General features: G+C 39.1%; 1 protein-coding gene across 1 annotated transcript in view; it reads left to right on the forward strand.

Annotated features, from left to right (window-relative positions):
- TPH2 (tryptophan hydroxylase 2) overlaps positions 1-12,461 on the forward strand; it is a 101,297-nt gene extending 88,836 nt beyond the window's left edge. The window contains exon 11 of the mRNA XM_089921046.1: positions 108-12,461. Coding sequence (XP_089777172.1) covers positions 108-282 — 175 coding nt within the window. The 3' untranslated portion in view covers positions 283-12,461. The remainder of the gene's footprint in view (positions 1-107) is intronic.
- Positions 12,462-23,417: the final 10,956 nt, after the last annotated feature.

A 23,417-nucleotide genomic window follows, 5' to 3' on the forward strand; every position in this document is an offset into this window, starting at 1 on the left:
CATCTAGAGAAAATAACTTTTAATTTTTCTGGCTCTGTTCTTTCCTTCTGTCTCTTGAACCCGTGAGGATTGATCCCATATCCTTCTCTTTGCTGTTTATTTTGCAGGGACTTTGCAAAGTCAATTACCCGCCCCTTCTCAGTCTACTTCAATCCCTACACACAGAGTGTTGAAATTCTGAAAGACACCAGGAGCATTGAAAACGTGGTGCAGGACCTCCGCAGTGATTTGAACACCGTGTGTGATGCCTTGAACAAAATGAACCAATATCTGGGAATTTGATGTCTGGGACCTGTGTCATTGCCAGCCTGATCTTTCGGGGGCTTAGCAGCAATTCAGTCCATGTCATATAACACCAATAGCTTTCTGTGTCTTGGCTTGGCTAGTAAGCATGCAATTCTGTATATTTCTACCTACTTGCAACTTACTGTGATAATGTATGAAACACCATAAAGAACCTGATGACAGATAACCACTCATCGTATGAAAGATCGTAATACATTTAAATGTCTTAAATAGATTTGACATTCCAGCTTAGTGTCCTTAACCAAACTGCAGCTATTGAAAATTGGTAACAAATAGCCCTCTTATGATTCTAGCTTGTGACCTTTCCTTTCTCAGACCTGAGCCTTTCCTCTGTGTTCATTAGATAAAATGAAAATAGCAGTGAAACTGTTTCTATTTTCTCTAGTATCAGTGTTTCACAGCACTATTTGAGATAAACCCAGAATTGTATGAAACTTCCCATCACATAAACAAAAGATTCAGTATTCTGTTTCAAAAATTGAAAGCAGTGAGCACACTAGTTGGAATGGTTTTTAGGTTGATTATTTATACAATGTAAGAAAAGAGAAATTTCCACAAATAGAAAATATATGTTGCATTGACCTTGTAGAAACTGAGTTGTGACATGCTTCCCAAAGTATTTTGGAAGAAAACACTTCCAGAAAGGACATTATGAAAGACTAAACAATGGGGACAAATCTTGGGACCATGAATTTTATGCTGGAATAAAGTGATTATCATTCTCAGCTGGTTAACCCATTTCTCTTGGAGAATAATTATATCATAGAGCTTTGATTTCAATGACATAGAAATTGAGTCTCAGAGAGGTTAAGTGATTTGCTCAAAGTAGCACAGTTAGTGGTGCACCAACATTTACAGCCCATCACATCTCACTTTTGGGTTGCTAAGACATTCAACTTGGTGTATGTATGTATTTATGATGTGTAGTCATAGAAGGGAAACTAATGCTTATCAAAACTAATGTTTATCACTAAATAGGACTTGGCTTGTGATCAAGGGTTGACAGCAGTACAGAAATTTCCTCTCACGCCCCCCAACCAAGCTAGGTCTCTGGGAGTCTGTCCACTTTCCTAAAGTTTGGGCACATTTGGGTAAACGATAGTGATATACCACAAGTTTCAGTCATCTTTGCTATAAGAGGTATAATCAGGCGATTAAGTGAACAAATAAAAAATTGCTGAATGAGCGCATGAATTTTAGCTTCTGATTCCCTTAACAAACGCAACCACTGTTCCTCTAATTCTGCTTTAGTAGCACAGAATACTGGGTGGAGGAAAGAGGGGACGAGAAAAAGTAGAGAAGCATAAGATGACAAAATGACTTTTAAGTTAGCAATTCTAAAATATTTACTTGAGCAATTTCTAAGGATGTTCTTTAAATAGGAAACTACATGTGATTTCAAACTAATGTATACAGTTGTATGGCCCGTTGTGAGTCAGAAATTTTTGGACTAAATGTATTCAGGAAGAATATGAGAAAGAGTTAAAATATATATCAGGGCTTCCCTGGTGGCGCAGTGGTTGACAGTCCTCCTGCCGATGCAGGGGACGCGGGTTCGTGCCCCGGTCTGGGAAGATCCCACATGCCGCAGAGCGGCTGGGCCCGTGAGCCGTGGCCGCTGAGCCTGCGCGTCCGGAGCCTGTGCTCCGCAACGGGAAAGGCCACAACAGTGAGAGGCCCGCGTACCGCAAAAAAAAAAAAAAAAAAATATATATATATATGTATATATATATATATATATATATATCAGAGAGAGGTGAAATTGCAATGAAAAATCAGAGGCTTGACTATCGGTTATCTTGATTGAGGCTCTTTCATTTCTGAAAGATTCTCAGAACAATGGACTTTTTGAGAAGGCATCTGGTGCATAGAATGTGAGAGCCATGCAGTTTAAATGCTACGTTACGTGAATGAGACAGTGCCTGGAAGAATTATCAGTGGTAGAGAAATGATGAGCAAGCTGAACCCAAATAAAAGGATCTAGAATGATCAAGTAGTTGTCAAGTCCAATCATTTAATAAATCCATAAATACATAGTTTCTTACATCTTGCTTTGCTAGATCTAGATGACCCTGAGTAATTAGCTATTTATAAATACTAACCTAGAAAAATAACCCAGAAAAATGAATCCAGAAATTTCCAGTGAACAATAGCAGACTAAGAACAATAATTTAGAAATTTCCAGAACTAGTTGCTGAATTTTCTCAAAGGAGAAAATGGGCTGAGAAACTCTTAATGTCTGCTTTTTCTGTTGTTCCCATAATTTAGTGTTGCTTTAGATAATATTTTGTCTTTTGTGACAACATGGACGGACTTGGAGGGCTTTATGCTAAGTGAAATAAGCCAGATAAAGAAAGACAAATACTATATGATATCGCTTATATGTGGAATAAAAAAATACATCAGACTAGTAAATATAACAAAAAAGAAGCAGACTCACATAGAGAACAAGCTAGTGATTACCAGTGGAGATAGGGAAGAGGGGGATGGGCAAGATAGGGGTAGGGGATTAAGAAGTACAAACTATTAGGTATAAAATAAGCTACAGGATACAGGGACAACATGGGGAATATAGCCAATATTTTATAATACCTATAAATGGAGTATAACCTTTTAAAAGTTATGAATAACTATACTGTACACCTGTAACATATAATATTACAGCCACTATAATTCAATAAAAAAGGAAAAAACCCATATGTAGCCATCAAGCTTCCCCCTTCTAACCCCAATGAAAGGGGAGCTTCTTAGTTAAGTGTACTGAAGGAGAATTATATTTAATTGTAGACAAATTCCCTCAACAAAAAATAACATTTGAGCTATCTTCTGATTGACTATAGAGGCATCTTTAGTGTTCTTACATGTGCAAAATCTATGTTGTTTCAAAAATAGAAGTGCTGCAAAGTAAATGGGCTTTCCTGCAGAGCGTATATAGGATCATACAAGGAGGAGGAATTATTTGATTCTTCTTAGATTTGTTCTCCATTTGGAATAGCATGGTTTTTGCCATATGAAACAATGGAATCATGGTTTTCATTTGTTGTGAGCATTTAACACGCAAATGCCATTACAACCAATAGTGGGAAAAGTCCTATAAAATTTAACAGCCATCATAGGAAAAGTGTTGGCAGAAAAAGTCCCCAGATGGAAGTAGTACAACAAAATAATCACAGCCAGCTTCTTGTCATATCTGATACCTGCTCAGTGTAACCATTTGTCTCAGTTACGCCTCCTGGCTTAAAGCTAAATTAAATAGATCCAAGGGCAATTATACATGTAAAGACACTTGCTCACTGTCATCTCACTGTGAATCGCTACTTTATTTTGGCTTTGCGGCTGTCTTCTGTAATCTGCTAATCAGAAGTCAACCCAAGGTTCTTAGCCAGACCAGGTTTCTTCTGTATCACACCTTGCAGAAAACAGCCGGAATCTGATTAGTCCAGTGTTTTCCTTAAAGCATCCTTGTCTGTTACGAGTTGGGGTCAGGCAACCAGTATATTCTTGGATGATCAGTTTGTTTGGCATAGGGGATTGTTCATAAATTGCATGTTTTAAGAGTAGGGAACTCTGACCCAGAGCGGTTAAAAAAAATTTTTTTTTTTTTTTTTACATCAGTGTTAAGGGTTGTGAAACTTGGGTGTCTGGCTTAGTCTCATTTATTTACTGTGTAATTTAGAAATGATGCTTTATGGGCATGATATATCTGTGCTTGTCTTGCTTGCATAGTAAACGGGCCTGAGCCTAACGAATGTAATGTATTGCAACATTGACCAACATGAGAAGTTCTCAGATGAAAAACAGTATGCTTTAACATGAAAGCAAGTAGAAATAGAAAGTTTCCTTTTCAAATGGAGTCATGGCTCACATCATTTTCTTCATTTGAGGAGGAAATCATTAACACAAGATGTAGTTGTCCTCCAATTCATTTGATCTAATTTTCAACTTCTAAAGAATCAAGTGCTGATGCCTACTTTCATGAACCTTGTCTTACTTATAATGAAAAAGAAAGCAGCCCAGAGCTTTCCAGTGTGTCTTGAGTTCTTTTTTTTTTTTTTATTCTTCAATTTCCAAAGACATTCTCTTATTTGGGGAAATGATTGTTATGCAGATTGACTTTTTCTGGGAAGAGGCAAGGGAATTAATAGTGACTTATTCCTTCTTCTCATATTAGATTTGCATGTGTTCAAAATAAACCAGTTCTGAAACGTTGAATGGTGAGTCTTTATAATGTGACTTGAGGTCTCAAAACATTCATTCAATGGCTTAGACCATATCAGGGACTGTACCAGGCACTGTTCTAAAAACTGAGGATATAGTGGTGAATAAGGCAGAGGAAGTTTATGCCCACTTTGAACTTACATTCTTGTAGACAGATACCAGCACACACACAAAAAACATTATTTGAGATTGTGGCAATTTTATGAAGAAAATAGTTGGGGTGATGTGATAAAGAGCAGTGGAGAGGGGAGAGATTAAGGTGGGCAGGGAAAACCTTTCTGAGCAGATAGCCTTTGACTAAGAACCATGGGATGAGCAGAAGCCAGGCATGAAGAGAGCCATGGAAAGAGTGTTTCTGGAAGAGGGGACAGCAAGATCAGAGTCTCTAAGGCAGAAGATTGATGTGTTCAAGGAAGACAGATTGATTGCTAGTGGGCTGGAGAGGAAGGCTAAGATGGCAGCATGGGAGGCAAGGATGAGATAATACAGGGTTCCAGAGGGGGTCAGGTGGACCCTAAATGCAGTGGAGTCACTGGAGGGCTGTAAACAAGATCTGATTTACATTTTCAAAGGTTACTCAGGCTGCTGTGTGGAAACGAATTGTAGGGGGATTGGAGAGTGCTGTAAAACCAATTAGGAGACCATTGCAATATTGAGACTCTATAAAGTCAATATCTTACTGGATCATGGTGGACATCACTAAAAATAGTTGTAATTAAATAAGTTACAAAGTTAAGTAGGTGGCTCAGAACTGTCAGATGAAACACCAGGGAAAACTGGAATAACCAGTACCTGGGTTGATTATCATTGGGCTGGAGAAGCAGACATCCAATGATATCCTGTGTCTTTTGCAAATACGTAAAGCTTCCTTTGACAAAACAACATCATGTGAAACGTTTCCTGGACAGCTTTTAAGGATAAAAAGCCAGACTGGAAAGCAAATGCAATTTTTTTTTTTTCTAGAGATGCACAGATATTCACTGCATAAGCAAAAATGAAATAGAGAATGGGGCATTATTGGTGAACATTGGTAGTGCTGACAAGGTGATTCAGGACAACAAAGCTCCCTCACCTTCAGGCAAACTGAATAGTTGTGTTCACTGACTCTGGCCATTTCTATAGGAATAGGTCATATAAATGTAAGAGAATTAGTTAAGTCTATTTCCACTCTTCTCGCTGCTGTCATCTCCCCAAATGTATATTTGAGAGATACACCACCAGCAAGGTTCACTTGCTGTGATTTCTTCCTCTCTCTAAGAAGGATGGGTCTGGTGCAGCAGCTGGAAGTCTATTTCCTTCTTTGGGAGGATCGTAGTGAGCCTGCTGTTCAACCCAAGGGCACCTGTGGTTATGATGCCTGCAAACAGCATTCTCATAATCCAGTCTGGATACAGTTTTTATAATTGAACAACAAAAACATCTGACAGATGTGGGCAGGGTAATTTGAAAGCTAGTGGCACAAAGAAATCAAGTTCATTTTCTGTCAAAATCAAATCTTTAAAAACACTGCAAAGCTAACCCTCATTTTATAGGTTGAGAAAGCTAATATTAATTCTAAGAAGGTGGTAGGACTTTCCTGGTGTCTCCTTCACTCCTTCCCGATCCTTTGCAGTCTCCTTACTTTTTAGCTTGTTAATTTTCATGGAACCCACAAGATGCTGATTCAGTAGGTCTAATATTTCCAAAGGTTTGCAAACCACTGGACACATCTGATGTACAGCTCGCTCGATTTTAGTGAACAGCTAACTCCACAGACGTTAATGAGGCCAATTATTGGCAAGTGAATTTGAAGTGAAGAGCGCGTGAGGTTTGCAACTATAGTTATTTGTTTATCGGGATTGATTGAGGCAAACTTCCTTTTGATCATTACATCTGATTGATCACTGCACGTGGCATTATGAAAGAATGAGGTTCCCAAATCAGATAACTTGGAAGAAAAATCTCTGCCTTGCCGGGGCAGAACATGTCCCCCTATCCATTTCAGTGTGAAAGCCTAGCCATTAAGTTGGAATAGATCCTAATTAGCCGCCTTACAAATCTCCAAAACTTTTTGGTCTTTCCTGTTGAGCAGAACTTAAAAGAAGCCTAAATTCCTCCCTTGCCCACGTATAGTCAGTATCAAAGAAAATAACTTGCAGGGTTATACTTACTGCTGAAAACAAGTGCAGACATAGCAATCCTGATTTGAAGTGGCATTGGGAAGTATAATTTGATTCACCCAGCCAAATGATTACTGCAAGCACAGATCATCAGCACAGCCCACTCCAGCACATTTGAATTGGTGATCAGCTGACAGCTAATTGCCAGACTGAGTCTGCCTCTTGAGCTTCTGCCTGGGAACAGAGGGAAAAATTCACCACGACTCCTACCTAGCCTGGATGGAGGTATTTTTCCCATGTTGGAAATGTGCCTTGGAGGGTGGTTGTCCCTCTGCTTATACTACCAGCTGTTGTTTGCCCAGCATCCGTACCCTTTTTTGTCCAATAACTGCACCCTCTTTTTTCTTTTGTGAACACTCTCCTACTTTTAATCCATACCTGGGATGAGGCTGACTCCCCCTCCCAGTTCCAAGGGTTGAGCTTCTGACCAAGGCTTCGATGAGATATAGATATATTCCCCTGCCCTAAATGATTGGTGCCGGGCTGGGTCATGCTCTGAGGTGGGCCAATTAAGGTCAACCCCTGGACTTTTCTGGAACCATTGAGAAAGAGGTGTGCTTTCTTCTGTGGTTGGAAAGTGTAGCATATGAGTCTGGAACTTCTGGGGGGCCTCTGGGTAGGGAATGCAGGACCAAGAGTAAGAGATGGGCCAGAGTCTTAATGTCATTGTCAAACTCATGGATTTAGCTGTGCTGAAGCAACATGTATCTTTGGACTTTCCAGGTCTGGGAGCTAATAAGTGGCCCCTCTTCCCTTGCTGTCCTTTTCCTTTACTGTCCCTGGCACCAAAAAAGTGCTAATACCCAGGATAAAACACAAGAGGAGAGGCAGGAAATTTTATGTTTGCTTTTTTTTCACATTTTTCCTCTTGGTTTTAGAAATCACAGCTTCCTAAAGAAGTACTATTTATGTCCTTTTGGCTTAGCCCAAGCCATAGAAATTTGGGATGCCTGATCTTTTATCCTCCTCTAATTCTGGTAATGGTAGGACTTCTTCCAGTGAGATGTAGCCAGCAGAACTGCTCAGTAGAAGGTGCTAATTGGGTTCTAGGTGACCATCTGAAATTCAATCTCTAAGCCACTGATTTCGTCTGTGGGAAAAGGACATCAAAGCAAATTAAACTTAAGATAACTGGATAAAACTTTTTCTGTTCCAGCTTTTAACTGTAACTAGCATTAGGAGGATCTGATTTTCATTAGAATTGGGCACTTTTAAACATAAATTCTCAGAGTATAGCAAAGAGAACATGGGCTTTGAAATCAGGTAAACAGAGGTACAAATTCTCATTTTTCTGCTTACAAAGCTGGGTGATTTTTACAGAGTTACTGACATTTTCTGAGTTTTAGTTTTGTTTTCTGTAAAATGGGAATTAAAATACTTCATTTACATAGTTATCATGAAAATTAAACATTATACATGCCTAATCATAAAAATTACTTAACAAATGTTAATTTCCTCCTCTTTTCGTTTTTAAATCTAAAAGCTCTTAACCATCTCCAGCTTTTCCCACACTTTTAAATGATAAAATCATTGTAACTTAATGGCCCAAAGAAGTGTTATACCATGTTACGGGCCATTGTTTTTATTTCTATGACTTTTCATATTTTTATTTGACCAGATTTTAGTAGCACTGACTGAATCTCATTGAGCTGTGAATCTGTAGGACTGTGGTCATTTGCACTATGGCCTTAAATCATTACCTGGAAATTCAAAAGCAGTGGATACTAACTGATTCAGTGACCTCAGAGATGGTTTGCATTTCTATCTGGACATCAAAATTTATATCTATGAAATGGGAATAAAAATATAAAAACCTGTTCAAATTAATGAAACAATATAAAGGTTGGAACTTTCTAGGAGAATGACACTAAGCAAATAGAACTGTTATTCATAGTTCATTGGATTGTGGCAAGTTGACTCTGAGCCATTCCCCAACTGTCCAGCTCAGAAAAACTGGAATAGAAAGCAGAGTGGTTGGTAGGTATATGTTCCAGCCACCAGTCCAGGTACTGAAAGGCAGGCCCAGCCAAGCCCCTCTATGACAGAGGTACTGCACTCCCAAGGCTCCCCTTCAGAGAGCAATTGAGCTTAGGGTTGTCTCTGATGAAAATAAAGTCCTGGTCAGAGGGAACAAATTACATCCAGAATATAAACGCATTTTATTTGCAGAGCAGGAAAGGACAGTGCTAAGTGAAAATAGGAAATTGGAGTATTATGTGTTGGGAGAGCAATTCCTTTTATCCCTGCAGCTAATGGACTGAACAATTTGTTTCATGTGATAATTCACTAACTAACTGACAAGGTTTCCATTTCTGAGTCCCTTTCCACATTCAGCTGCTTGTTTTGTAGTGCAGTACTACAATTATCTGCCTATCTCTTGCATTGCATAAACGGGATGGCTGAAATATATGTGAGGAATAACCATAACTGCTTAAGCTCTTCCTGTTAAAGGAAGGAGGGAAGGAAAGGCAATATGGCGCGTCTTCTCCTTGCCTTAAAGTAGCCATCTGTTTCCTTTGTGATGTTCTCTTCTCTGGAGAGAAGACTTTTAGAGAAATACTGTATTCTGAAATGGGAAGGAGAACAGTAGCTGGGTTTAATTTCACTTTGCCTCCTTTTCAACTTTGTTGTAAATTGACCAACCTTGAATGGAGGGCTGGTTCTAACCACCAGCCTAGACACCGAGCAGTTACCCCCTTGTCATGCCTTTATGTGGCGACCTGGATGGGAAGAACTCACGTGATAGCCCACCCTCACTTCAGTAAAGATTATCATCAAAGATCGATCAACTATTAGCTTTATTTTCTATTCCTAAACATTACTTTGTTGACTTTTATTTGTGTATCTTTCGTATATTTTGGGTTTGCTTGGGAGCATCATTACTTAGGACTCATGAACCAACAGGCAGTGATGTAGAGGGCTTTCAAAAGAGACTGGAGCTGATAAGCAGAAGGGCTTCAGTTTCTGCTGTCACTTCTGCTTCTCTGCACATCTGTTCATTCTACTCTCTGGAACTCTGTTTTATTCTTCCTTTTTCTCTGCAGATGGGATTTTTCTACTTATGCATCTGCATGGTGGAATATGGTTGGCTCTAAAACTCAGGAGTTTTATGTGTTACAGTTTTAGCCAAAGACAGACTCACTGCCTCTGAATTCAAATTTCAAATTCTTGGGAAAGAGAATCTGATTGATCCAGTGTGGGTCAGCTGTTCATTCCTGGTCTGATTGACTGAGGGCAGAGTGGAAGGGTAAGGTGGTTTAAATATGGCTGCAGACATCCTGTCCTGTGGGTGGGGAGGCAGTTCTGGGAGAAGACGGGCTGGGCAGAAATCCAAATTACAGCCCAGGGACTTCCCTGGTGGTCCGGTGGCTAAGACTCCACACTCCCAATGCGGGGGGCCCGGGTTCCATCCCTGGTCAGGGAACTAGATCCCCCATGCATGTCACAACTAAAATCCCGCATGCCCCAATGAAGATCCTGTGTGCTGCAACTAAGACCCCACACAATCAAATAAATAAACATTAAAACAAACAAACAAAAAACAAATTACAGTCCAGACTACAACTCTTGTCCCATTTAAAGAAATCATGTTTAATGGATACTCTTATGCTTGTCCTTGGATCCTAAATGGTCAGACTTGGGGTGGGCCTTTACCTGCTATGTTTCGTTTTTATCACTCTTTTTTGGATTTGTTGGCTTCTCATCCAAATGTCCCGGTTTGTGGAGTGCATGAAGTGAACTCATGTTAGTGGTAAACACCACCTTTGGTAAGTCCATTCTCCCCCAGCTCTGCCCCCTAACAGCTTTGTACCTGAGGTCATCTCACATGCAGGCCGGAAGGCCCCTTGGGAGGCTCTTACAGAGAGGTGGTGGGCAGAGAGGAGAGACCATGAAACAGAGGACGAGCATCAAGAGAGAGAGGAGAGTCAGGAATGTGTGGTTTCAGAGCCAAAGGACAAGAGCTTTAAGGGTTAAGGAGCTGTGGACTCCAAAGGGCTGAGCCTCAAACTCCCCCCTCCCTCCCTCCCTCCCTCCCGGCCCAGTCCTCAAGTATGGATGGAGCACCTGTGCACTGAAGAAAATCACTGGCAAAGCCAGAGAAGTTCTACGCACGTGGACTATATGTTCCTCCTGTGACCCCTGCCTCATTCTGACAGTGGTATTTTTCTTTCTTTGGGAAGCGAGGTGAATGTTACTGTGGCCTAGTTTCTATCAAGTGTCAAGATACTACCTGAAAGGCAGGCTGACATAGCAGATCAAATCCCATTTGACAACCGAGATGCCACATATGTGAGAGGTTGTGGTATCCACTATGGGAAAATTTGGTCCTGCTTCCTTTTTTCTGTCTCAAACTTTCCCAGGATTTTTTTAAAAATTTGTATACTGTGACCTGTGATGCTTTGGGTTATATAACCTAGAAAAATAAGAAGCAGAGGGTCAAGCCTAACAGGTCTATAAGTGTCAAGTGCCTCCTCTAATCATAGAAAGAAGTTGATTGACTGTTAGCTTCACTCATGCTTCAGAGTGGCAGACTTTACCTTTACTTAAAATGTTGCCTTTGAATGACCACACTCTGTTTTTAACGATATTTATAGCTTCCCTCTCTTTCTTTTGAGATGTATGATATATTTAAAAAATGAGTCCATGTTTCACTAGCTAATCATAGTTTATCATTTAGAATTACCTATCTCAATCCAGGGGAAATTAGATAACTGTGCACTATTATTAATCAGTGCTTTTTGTCAGGATTAGTTTAATAGCCATTATTTTTAGTATAATTGTTGTACATAAAATGAAATCAAAGAGAACATAATGGTGGATTTGTCTGAACATGACATCACATTGCCCTATTTTTAGAGGCACACATAGGAAATAATTTAAAAGGTCTCTCTTTTATTTTATAGACTCATTTTCCTGGTTCTTTGTCCTGAATCGTTTGAAAGCTTGTAAGACAGTCAGTATTCTTCAAATGTGGATGAGGGGGCTTCCCTGGTGGCGCAGTGGTTGAGAGTCCGCCTACCGATGCAGGGGACACGGGTTCGTGCCCCGGTCCGGGAGGATCCCACATGCCATGGAGTGGCTGGGCCTGTGAGCCATGGCCGCTGATCCTGCGCGTCCGGAGCCTGTGCTCCACAACGGGAGAGGCCACAGCAGTGAGAGGCCCGTGTACCGCAAAAAAAAAAAAAAAATGTGGATGAGGAAACCGGTTTGCTTAGGCCTAGCAGCTATGTAGATTTACTTTCTTCTGTGTAGTGGTTCAGAGTGTAGAGGCTGTGGTCAGATAATCCAATTGTGTACCCAGTTTTGCTAGTAATGAGGATAATTGACTTAATCACACTAGTGTACCTGTGATATGGGAAATAACAATAGTGCTGATCTCATAGCATGACTGTGGACATTACATGAGATGATACATTTAAAGGCCACAGAACATCTATCACCCATCTCACAGAGTTCTTCCGAATCGAAAAATGTATGAAAAGCATTTGGCTCAATGACTGCCACATGACATTTGTAAACACCCAATAAATGTGAACTATTATTATTTTACACATTGTTCTTTTTAAACCACCTGGTTCTATCTTCATAACCTTTATTGTAGAATAAATATAATACATCAGTACATTAAAACAATTGGTTAAGAGTCTAGAATACAAAGGAGCGAAGAACAAAATATAAACATTCTGCTTTGCTCACCACCCCCATGCCTGCTCTCCACAAACTCGATTGTCAAACTTTCGTTTAGGGAGATTTTGGTCCTCTCATAATCTTGGTCAATCCTCCACACCATACTTTGATCGTGACACTTTCTATTTTTTCAGTTTATGCAAAGTTCCAAGCAAACAAAGCTTGGAGCTCAATAATACTTTTTGATGGAAGGTCAGGATAATGCAGGTTTGGAAACTAGTGTCACAGGAGCAGTACCTGAAGGAACAGGGTGATTTACCCAAAAGAACATCTACTGGTGGGTAGAACTGTCTTCAGCCATCTGTAACACCCACTGAGGGAACAAGATTAGTTCCAGGGTCTCAAAGAGGCTCTCCTTCCTTCCCCAAAGGTAGGTAGATGAAGGGACTTCATTTGGGAATATTACTTGGTGTTTTCGTGGTGCTTAGCTACCAAGATTCTGAAATAGTTGCTTTTCTCCCAAGGGTGTGGTGCTTTTCATTCTTAGAGTGTCTCCTTCTTGACCAATATTAATATCCAATTTTGGCTGGGATTTAGAGTAATTTAAGTTTTCTCATTATCCAGAGACAACTATTTTGCTCCTATAGTTTACTTTTAGAGCTTATCAAGAAATAGAATAACTATGGAGTTGTAGCCAGATCCTATACTTTTTAGGCAAATCTGCTGATTTGGAGGGCTGTGTTCTTGTATTGGCTGTGGCATTAACTACTTTGGGCAAGCCATTTCATCTCACTGAGCCTCAGTTTCTTTCTAAGTATAAAAGGAGGATTGAAAGGGTTGGCGAGGATGTGGAGAAATTGGACTCCCTGTACACTGCTGGTGGGACTGTAAAGTGATGCAGCCACTATGGACCATTTCTTTTTTTTTCTTTTTTTTTTTTTTGCGGTACGCGGGCCTCTCACTGTTGTGGCCTCTCCCGTTGCGGAGCACAGGCTCCGGACGCGCAGGCCCAGCGGCCACGGCTCCCGGGCCTAGCCGCTCCGCAGCATGCGGGATCCTCCCGGACCGGGGCACGAACTCGCGTCCCCCGCATCGGCAGGCGGACCCTCAACCACTGCACCACCAGGGAAGCCCTGGACTATTTCTTTAAGATTCAAGGGTGAAGTTCGTTGAACTCATTCATTTAACATATTTATTGAAATATTTCCATACATACGGAAAACAGAGTTTCCTCAGAAAATTAAAAATAGAACTACCATATGATCTAGCAATCCTACTTCTGGGTATGTATTCAAAAGAATTGGGATCAGGATATCAAAGAGATATTTGCACTTCTATGTTCATTGCAGCATTATTCACAATAGCCAAGGTCCACTGATGGATGAATGGATAAAGAAAATGTGGTATATACATACAATGGGATATTATTCAGCATTATAAAAGAAGGAAATCTTGCGATAGGCAACAACAGTGTTGAACCTGGAGGACTTATGTTAAGTGAAATAAGCCAGTTGCAGAAAGACAGATATTACATGCTTCTACTTATATGAGGTATCTAAAATAATCGAATTCATAGACGCAGAGAGTGGAACGGTGGTTGCCGGGGGCTGGGGGGAGGGGAAAATAGGAAGTTGTTCAATGGGTATAAGGTTTTAGTTATGCAAGGTGAATAACTTCCAAAAATCTGCATATACCGTACTGCCTATATTTAACAATACTGTATTATGCACTTAAAAAAATTTGTTAAGAGGGTCGATCTCATGTTAAGTGTTATTACCAGAAAACAAAAACAAAAGCAAAGGGGCATAAGGAAACTTTTGGAGGTGATGGATATCTTTATTACCCTGGTGGTGATGGTTTTGTTTCACAGGTGTTTACAACCTCATCAAATTATATATATTAAATATGTGCAGTTTTTTGTATATCAATTATACCTCAATAAAATTGTTAAAAAGTAAAAAATAAATAGGAAAAAAGGAGGATTGGATTATATAATTTCTAAAGCAACGTGCATTTCCAACATTCATTTAACGTATGATTCTGTGATTCTGTTTCTGGGCCAGTGACTAGAGGGCAGACTTTCCCCAGATTCCACAAATCTTCTCTGCCTCTCTGTTATATGGCTATAAAGGTTTTCAGAGCTGATTCATCTTCCAGAAAGTGTACTGAACACTTCTCAGTATCCTGCCACCATATTATATCAATCCTTCCCCTTGTATATCTCAATCACTCATTGCAACTTCCTCCCTCTAATCACCTTCAGGAAACTTCCAGAGGCCAGTTTGAGCCACAGAGGCAGAGAGATTTTCTTTCACCTCAGTCTCTTTTAAATTTTTGCTTTCTCATCTACCCATGTCCACAAGGAGCTCTCTCACATTAATAGTACATTCTTTTTCCATTGCTGCTGTAACGTATCATCACAAATTTAGTGGCTAAAACAACCCAATTTTATTATCTTAAGTCTCTAGGCTAGAAGTCTGACACCACTCTCCCTGAGCTAAAATCAAGGTGCCAATAGGGCTGTGTCCTTAATGGAGGCTCTAGGGGAGAATTTGCTTCCTTGCCTTTTCCAGCTTCTAGAGACTGGGGCATTTTTAGCTCGTGCCCCTAATGGAGGCTCTAGGGGAGAATTTGCTTCCTTGCCTTTTCCAGCTCCTAGAGACTGGGGCATTTTTAGCTCGTGCCCCCTTCCTCTATCTTCAAAGCCAACAATGGCAGGTTGACTCCTACCTTGCATCACTCTGACCACGCTTCTATGGTCTTATCTGCTTCTCTGACCCGTCTGCTTTCATTTTCCCCTTTTAAGGACTCCTGTGAACACACTGGGTCCACCTGGATAATCCAGGATGCTTGCAATAATTTGAGGCCAGCTGATTAGCAACCTTCATTCCATCTGCAGACTTAGTTCTTTTCTGTTATGTAACCTAAAATATTCACAGATTCTGCAGATTAAAGTAAGGACATATTTTGGGCATATTTGAGACATCGTCTCAAACTATAGACTTTCTACACAGCTTCATCCACATCTTGCCCTTCCTTACAAGACCGAATAGTGAAGAGGTTTGAAGGAATCAACAGCGGCACTGGCTGAGTTGCTAACAATTCCAGGTGGGTGGTGTTAGGTTTAGATATAGGGGAAAGCCTTCCCAATATTTCCTATAACTTACAAGATGAACACATTTCCAGTAAGAATCCCTTGCTTTCCGATCACCTACTCCCTCCTAGAATACAAAGTCTATTTGAGCAACGTTTCTCTTTTTTAATGGCCTTAGAGATTGCAGGGTCCTCATTAGTTAATTTAAAAAACCTTTATTTGAGTATCTTTGGGCTTACTCAGGTTGATGTTCAGTTTCCTCCTCACTAATGCTGACTAAAGGAGTACTAAATATGCATGCCCTCACATTATTAACTACAGTGCTAAGCATGGATAATGAAAAAATATCACCACATCACCTCCTAAAGTCATTCCTTCTTGGCCAGGTGCGTTCTACAGGCCTGACGTTCAGAGAAAGATCAGATAACTCTCCGCTTTCCAGGTGCCCTATGCTAATGGGAGGATTACAGGCAAGTAATGTCTTTAGTCCCCTTGTCAATCACAAGGCTTCCAGTAGGAGCAAAGTAGTTCTTTGCTGAAAAGAAAATTGGGTGGGCTCCTAGCATGTAATTTTCTTCCCTTCTTTAAAATGTTGTTTATTTATTGCCTAGTGACAAGAGATGGGCTTTGGAGTTAGACAAACCTAAGTCTGAATTTTATCTCTATGAATCACCTTGGGACCTTGGGAAAGTTACTTAATCTCTCAGAGCCTCAAATTCTTTATCCTTAAAATGGGGATAATATTATTTTTCTTATATTTTGGTACAAAGATTCAATGAAATAACATTGAATCCAATTACAATGCCTTGCACACGATAGATGTTTGATAAAGAGTATTATTATTAATGTAATATCTGGCACACCCAGACAAGAAATATGGCTAATAGAGAATTCTATTGGATTATTTTTCTGATTTGCTCTATCTTGCACTTTATCTAAAAGTATAAACTTTTAGAAAGTTTAGAAAACTTTCTATTAGAAAAGTAATGTCCTTTCATTATATGAAGTTTGGAAAATTAGAACAAAGTAAATAAAATGGCATGTACACCTACCTCATGGACATAGACGCTTTCGACATTTTGGTGTATTTCTTCCTGTTACTAGTGCTGTCTTACAGTCTTAGCTGGAGGTTTACAGCTGTAAGCAACAGAAACTCAAACTAGCTCAAGCAAAAATGGACATTTATTGAAAGGACATCTGTGAAATGGAAGAATATTAAGAAAGAATGGTACTAGTGACTGAAAAGACAGCAATAGCATTTAGTCTCTTCATTTCTCTAAGGCACAAGGTTTTCTTATCTTTGCTTCCTTTTGGTGTTTTTTGAGGACCAGCTTTTTCAGCTTTTGGATATACATGTGGTTACTTCAGTTCACGGCCTTTGTAAATTTTCACTAATGGCTGAGCTGCTGTGTCGAAGAGCCCCAAATACAAGTGGCTTAAAAGAAGGTATTTATGTCTCACTCCAGTTAATGGGCAGGTCTGTTCCATGCAGTCACTGTGGAATCCAGGTTTCTTCTCTCTTTTTGCTCTGCCATTCTCTAGAGCATTGTCTTTGTCTGCCTGGTTGAAGCTGGTTCATGGGCATATCTAAGTTCCAATTCTTGGGAGGAAGCGTGGGGAGCAGGAGAAAGAGCTTATCTTTCAGGTAGGAGACAATTTAGAGTTGCGTGCCTTTCTGCCATTCATAGAAACAAAGTATAAACGTATATGACAAACTAAATGATAACAAGACTAGAATTTTAGTTCGTCTTCACTAAGGGATGAGGACAAACCTCAGCTAAATATGGCTGAGAGGAACAGTTTTGGCTCCAGTTTTCTCTCCTGTACCATCCAAATTTTGGAATCCTTTTCTGTGTATCTCATGATGTTCTTGTCCCGCATCAGAAGGCTACTTCCTTTCAACAGGACATTTCTTATGATATGGAGCAAATTTTTAGTTTCCTTCTGCTTCTTAAAACACAGTCCATCCATCTTTGTCTTCAAAAGAGATTGCGTTCAAAGATCATGTCCTTGGCACTGACATCCTAACTAGTTAATGTTATGGGACTTACCTTTAGTGTTTGCTACTCACCAGCTTCACTACCAAGAGTTCCTAAAGAGGCTATTCTTGTGGCAAAACTAACTATAATTGCATCCTTGAAAAATGACTTTTGCCTCCTTTTTTTTATGCGTGTAAGTAGGAATGGAAAAATATAGTTCAAATTTAGCTAACATCCCTCTAAATTCTCATTGAACCGTATTCTCATTGCATCCAAGTAATTCCCACAGTAAAAAGCAGGAACTTCTGAGAGTATGTTGTTTGTTTTCCAGCTTTATTGAGATAAATTACAAATAGAATGGTAAGATATTTTAAAAATAATATATATTAAAAATACATTTAATAATATATTAAATATTATATTTAAATTTAATATATTAAATTTAATATATTTAATATTTTAAAAATAACATATATACATATATGTACGTATATGTGTGTGTGTAAGTGTGTGTGTGCATATATATATATATATATATATATATATATATATATATGAGACTGCTTTCGCCTTCTGCCATGCTGATACTGCCCATCTGTTCCTGACCACCCTAGCAACGGTTGCCCTGTTTTTAGAGTCCTCAGCAGAGTCTCTCTCTGTTTGGTGGATTGCCTGGTTATGGTGATTTCATCTAATGTTCTGGATTTGGGCAGAAATACTGGGTCAAATTGTACAGCGGCATAATCACTGTTTTTTCCTCTGTCACACTGTTATATATCCTTTTGAACTAGAGCAGGTCAGTTTAATTATTTATCTTCCTGCTTCATAACCCCATGCATGCAGCCTACACTAGTGAATGATGAATGTAAAGTTATAACATAATTTATTACATCACAACTCTTATTCAGATATAAAAGGAATCAAAGGGAAACTTCAAGGCAGAGATGCTCATTTATTTAGGAATTCAGGGGCAGCCTGCCTTAAAGGCAAGAGAGTGGCCTCCATACTTTTGTAACATTGTTCCCATTCCAGTAATAAGACTACAAAAATAACAATGAAAAAGAAAAGTCACTGCCCAGTTGGACCAGGTAATTTTTTTTCCTATGTGTATAAAGGACTTACTTAAGGAATGAATCATTTGATCTCTATGGTTTGCTTGTCTAAATTCTGGTCTAGTTTAAAATAACATCAGAAGCCCTTTAGTCTAATGAAATCAGGGCGGTAGTTAAAATGGTTAATTGAAGAAGTTGGTTAAAGCAGGGAATTATTTTGAAAAGGCACCTTAAAGATTTTACTTATCTCAAGAACATATAAACTTATACTCATTCATCGATATTTTAGTGTAGACCCCCGTCTTCATTTTGAGCACAGGTGCCCTGGTTGGAGTTCTGCATCTTCTGTCTTGCTCCAGCCACACCTGTAATTCATTGTGAGTTCTGGTTCGACTTTTCCAAGTGGAGCAATAACCTGAAGACATGGTCACAGCCACCTGAGGGCTGACCCCCTCTACGTTTTTATGATTCTTTAAGAGTATTTTACGATTGTCTCACTCACATCTAATCTGATAGAATATGTTTTAGTGACTTACCTTTATAAACTCTTTCTCTAGCGTTCATTATGTTTTTCGAAGAAGCCACGACTCTTTTCGCAATCACATATCACTGCCTGACATGATATGTCATTAAATCACGCAATTATGCAATTACAAAAACAAGTTTAAGGAGCCTAAACAGGGTTGGGAACAAACAACTGAGTCTTGGCAAGCACCCAACTCAACTGACAGGAGGAGAACTGAGTAAGCAGACTGGACATCAGTCTCTGCTCTGGGCTTCAACAGAAAAAGATTTATAGGGAGATGAGGGAGCATCGGGTAATCTGGTAAGTTAGTTCCGTAGAGGTGGGTTAAGAGAGTTCTACTGTACTTCTAAGATCCCTATGAAATGTTTTACAGTAAAATTTAAATGCTACTTGCTATGATTTCAGTTAAGGTGTGAAATAAATATTTAGCAGAAACCAAAAACCTTTTCATTTGACTTTCTGGAAGATTTTACCTTTTAGTTCACTGGCACTCTAACACTCATCTTGATGTCATTCTTAGCAATTTTGGAGCCCAGCTGAATCCTCCAATACACCGACTTCTTTCCTTTGCCTCCACTTCCTCAATACCTTGTCCTCACCCTCCTGCAGCTCTTTCTTCTCAAAGTCTCATCCCATCTTTGTTGTTGTCAATAGCTGCAACCTCTCCATAAGCTTGGTTTCAAACAGCTACTTCCTGTCACCACCACCCCTACTTTGCAGCTTCCTTCAGTAACCTCACTCCTTGATGTTGCTTGAAAATCAACCGCACTCATGCCTCAGGGCCTTTGCACGTGCTGTTCCCTCTGACCAAAATGCTTTTGCTCCACATATCAACATGAATTGCACTCTTACTTCCTTCAGGTCTTTGCACAAATTCTACCTTCTCAGGGAAGGTTTAATTATTTAATTTTCTACCCCCCAACCTCTCTCCAAATCTTGCCACCCCCAGTACTCTCTCATCATCCTTTCCCACTTTATTTCTCCATAGTACTTATCACCATCAAACATACATATATTTATTTTAATTTTATTTCCAGTCTTTACTGGAATGAAAGCTCTTTTCTTATACCCTATTAGCTGAGATCTTTTTCCCCCTCTTGTTCACTGTTGTGCCTTCAGTGTCTAGAAGAATGCTTGGCACATAGTAAACCTTCAATAAATATTTTTTGAGTGAAGGAATAATTGAATGAATTTTACTGTTTCATCAGTATTCAATTCATAACAGATAGAAAGATTATTTCTTTGCTTAATTGTGAATAATTACCAGTAAATATCTTAAGGATGTTTAACTTTCAAAATATTGTTATTTATAGTCTCCTGATGTCAGCTATGGATTTAGAAATTATTTTGTTAGAAAAATTTGTAATTTGGATGTTGATTAATTATTATTGAAGTACATAGTACAAAATATGTTAATTGAAATTCTTTTCAAGTGAGCTTCATTTTTATCTTTCCTCCTTCTTTAATACATAGTGTTTACTCTGGACAGCACAAAATCTTTATTCTTTTTAAGTTTTTAAATTTATTTATTTTTTACATCTTTATTGGAGTATAATTGCTTTACAATAGTGTGTTAGTTTCTGCTTTATAACAAAGTGAATCAGTTATACATATACATATGTTCCCATATCTCTTCCCTCTTGCGTCTCTCTCCCTCCCACCCTCCCTATCCCACCCCTCCAGGCAGTCACAAAGCACCGAGCTGATCTCCCTGTGCTATGCAGCTGCTTCCCACTAGCTATCTACCTTACGTTTGGTAGTGTATATATGTCCATGCCTCTCTCTCGCTTTGTCACAGCTTACCCTTCCCCCTCCCCATATCCTCAAGTCCATTCTCTAGTAGGTCTGTGTCTTTATTCCTGTCTTACCCCTAGGTTCTTCATGACATTTCTTTCCTTAAATTCCATATATATGTCTTAGCATATGGTATTGGTCTTTCTCTTTCTGACTTACTTCACTCTGTATGACAGACTCTAGGTCTATCCACCTCATTACAAATAGCTCAATTTCGTTTCTTTTTATGGCTGAGTAATATTCCATTGTATATATGTGCCACATCTTCTTTATCCATTCATCCAATGATGGACACTTAGGTTGTTTCCATCTCCAGGCTATTGTAAATAGAGCTGCAATGAACATTTTGGTACATGACTCTTTTTGAATTATGGTTTTCTCAGGGTATATGTCCAGTAGTGGGATTGCTGGGTCATATGGTAGTTCTGTTTGTAGTTTTTTAAGGAACTTCCATACTATTCTCCACAGTGGCTGTATCAATTTACATTCCCACCAACAGTGCAAGAGGGTTCCCTTTTCTCCATACCCTCTTCAGCATTTATTGTTTCTAGATTTTTTGATGATGGCCATTCTGACTGGTGTGAGATGATATCTCATTGTAGTTTTGATTTGCATTTCTCTAATGATTAATGAAGTTGAGCATTCTTTCATGTGTTTGTTGTCAGTCTACATATCTTCTTTGGAGAAATGTCTGTTTAGGTCTTCTGCCCATTTTTGGATTGGGTTGTTTGTTTTTTTGTTATTGAGCTGCATGAGCTGCTTATAAATTTTGGAGATTAATCCTTTGTTAGTTGCTTCATTTGCAAATATTTTCTCCCATTCTGAGGGTTGTCTTCTGGTCCTGTTTATGGTTTCCTTTGCTGTGCAAAAGTTTTGAAGTTTCATTAGGTCCCATTTGTTTATTTTTGTTTTTATTTCCATTTCTCTAGGAGGTGGGTCAAAAAGGATCTTGCTGTGATTTATGTCATAGAGTGTTCTGCCTATGTTTTCCTCTAAGAGTTTGATAGTTTCTGGCCTTACATTTAGGTCTTTAATCCATTTTGAGCTTATTTTTGTGTATGGTGTTAGGGAGTGTTCTAATCTCATACTTTTACAAGTACCTGTCCAGTTTTCCCAGCACCACTTATTGAAGAGGCTGTCCTTTCTCCACTGTACATTCCTGCCTCCTTAATCAAAGATAAGGTGACCATATGTGCATGGGTTTATCTCTGGGCTTTCTATCCTGTTCCATTGATCTATCTTTCTGTTTTTGTGCCAGTACCATACTGTCTTGATTACTGTAGCTTTGTAGTATAGTCTGAAGTCACAGAGCCTGATTCCTCCAGCTCTGTTTTTCGTTCTCAAGATTGCTTTGGCTATTCGGGGTCTTTTGTGTTTCCATACAAATTGTGATATTTTGTGTTCTAGTTCTGTGAAAAATACCAGTGGTAGTTTGACAGGGATTGCATTGAATCTGTAGATTGCTTTGGGTAGTAGAGTCATTTTCATAATGTTGATTGTTCCAATCCAAGAACATGGTATATCTCTCCATCTATTTGTATCATCTTTAATTTCTTTCATCAGTGTCTTATAATTTTCTGCATACAGGTCTTTTGTCTCCTTAGGTAGGTTTATTCCTATTTTATTCTTTTTGTTGCAATGGTAAATGGGAGTGTTTTCTTGATTTCACTTTCAGATTTTTCATCATTAGTGTATAGGAATGCCAGAGATTTCTGTGCATTAATTTTGTATCCTGCTACTTTACCAAATTCATTGATTAGATCTAGTAGTTTTCTGATAGTATGTTTAGGATTCTCTATGTATAGTATCATGTCATCTGCAAACAGTGACAGCTTTACTTCTTCTTTTCCAATTTGGATTCCTTTTATTTCCTTTTCTTCTCTGATTGCTGTGGCTAAAACTTACAAAACTATGTTGAATAAGAGTGGTGAGAGTGCGCAACCTTGTCTTGTTCCTGATCTTAGTGGAAATGCTTTGTTTTTCACCATTGAGGATGATGTTGGCTGTGGGTTTGTCACATATAGCCTTTATTATGTTGAGGAAAGTTCCCTCTATGCCTACTTTCTGCAGGGTTTTTATCATAAATGGGTGTTGAATTTTGTTGAAAGCTTTCTCTGCATCTATTGAGATGATCATATGGTTTTTCTCCTTCAATTTGTTAATATGGTTTATCACATTGATTCTTTTGCATATATTGAAGAATCCTTGCATTCCTGGAATAAACCCCACTTGATCATGGTGTATATCCTTTTAATGTGCTGTTGGATTCTGTTTGCTAGTATTTTGTTGAGGATTTTTCCATCTATGTTCATCAGTGATATTGGCCTGTAGTTTTCTTTCTTTGTGACATCCTTGTCTGGCTTTGGTATCAAGGTGACGGTGGCCTCGTAGAATGAGTTTGGGAGTGTTCCTCTGCTATATTTTGGAAGAGTTTGAGAAGGATAGGTGTTAGCTCTTCTCTAAATGTTTGATAGAATTTGCCTGTGAAGCCATCTGGTCCTGGGCTTTTGTTTGTTGGAAGATTTTTAATCACAGTTTCAATTTCAGTGCTTGTGATTGGTCTGTTCATATTTTCTGTTTCTTCCTGATTCAGCCTTGGCAGGTTGTGCATTTCTAAGAATTTGTCCATTTCTTCCAGGTTGTCCATTTTGTTGGCATATA

The sequence above is a fragment of the Delphinapterus leucas genome, chromosome 11 (genome assembly GCF_059928025.1).
Source record: "Delphinapterus leucas isolate spDelLeu-1000000601 "Yukka" chromosome 11, BTC_Dleu_Yukka2, whole genome shotgun sequence".
NCBI lineage: Eukaryota > Metazoa > Chordata > Mammalia > Artiodactyla > Monodontidae > Delphinapterus > Delphinapterus leucas.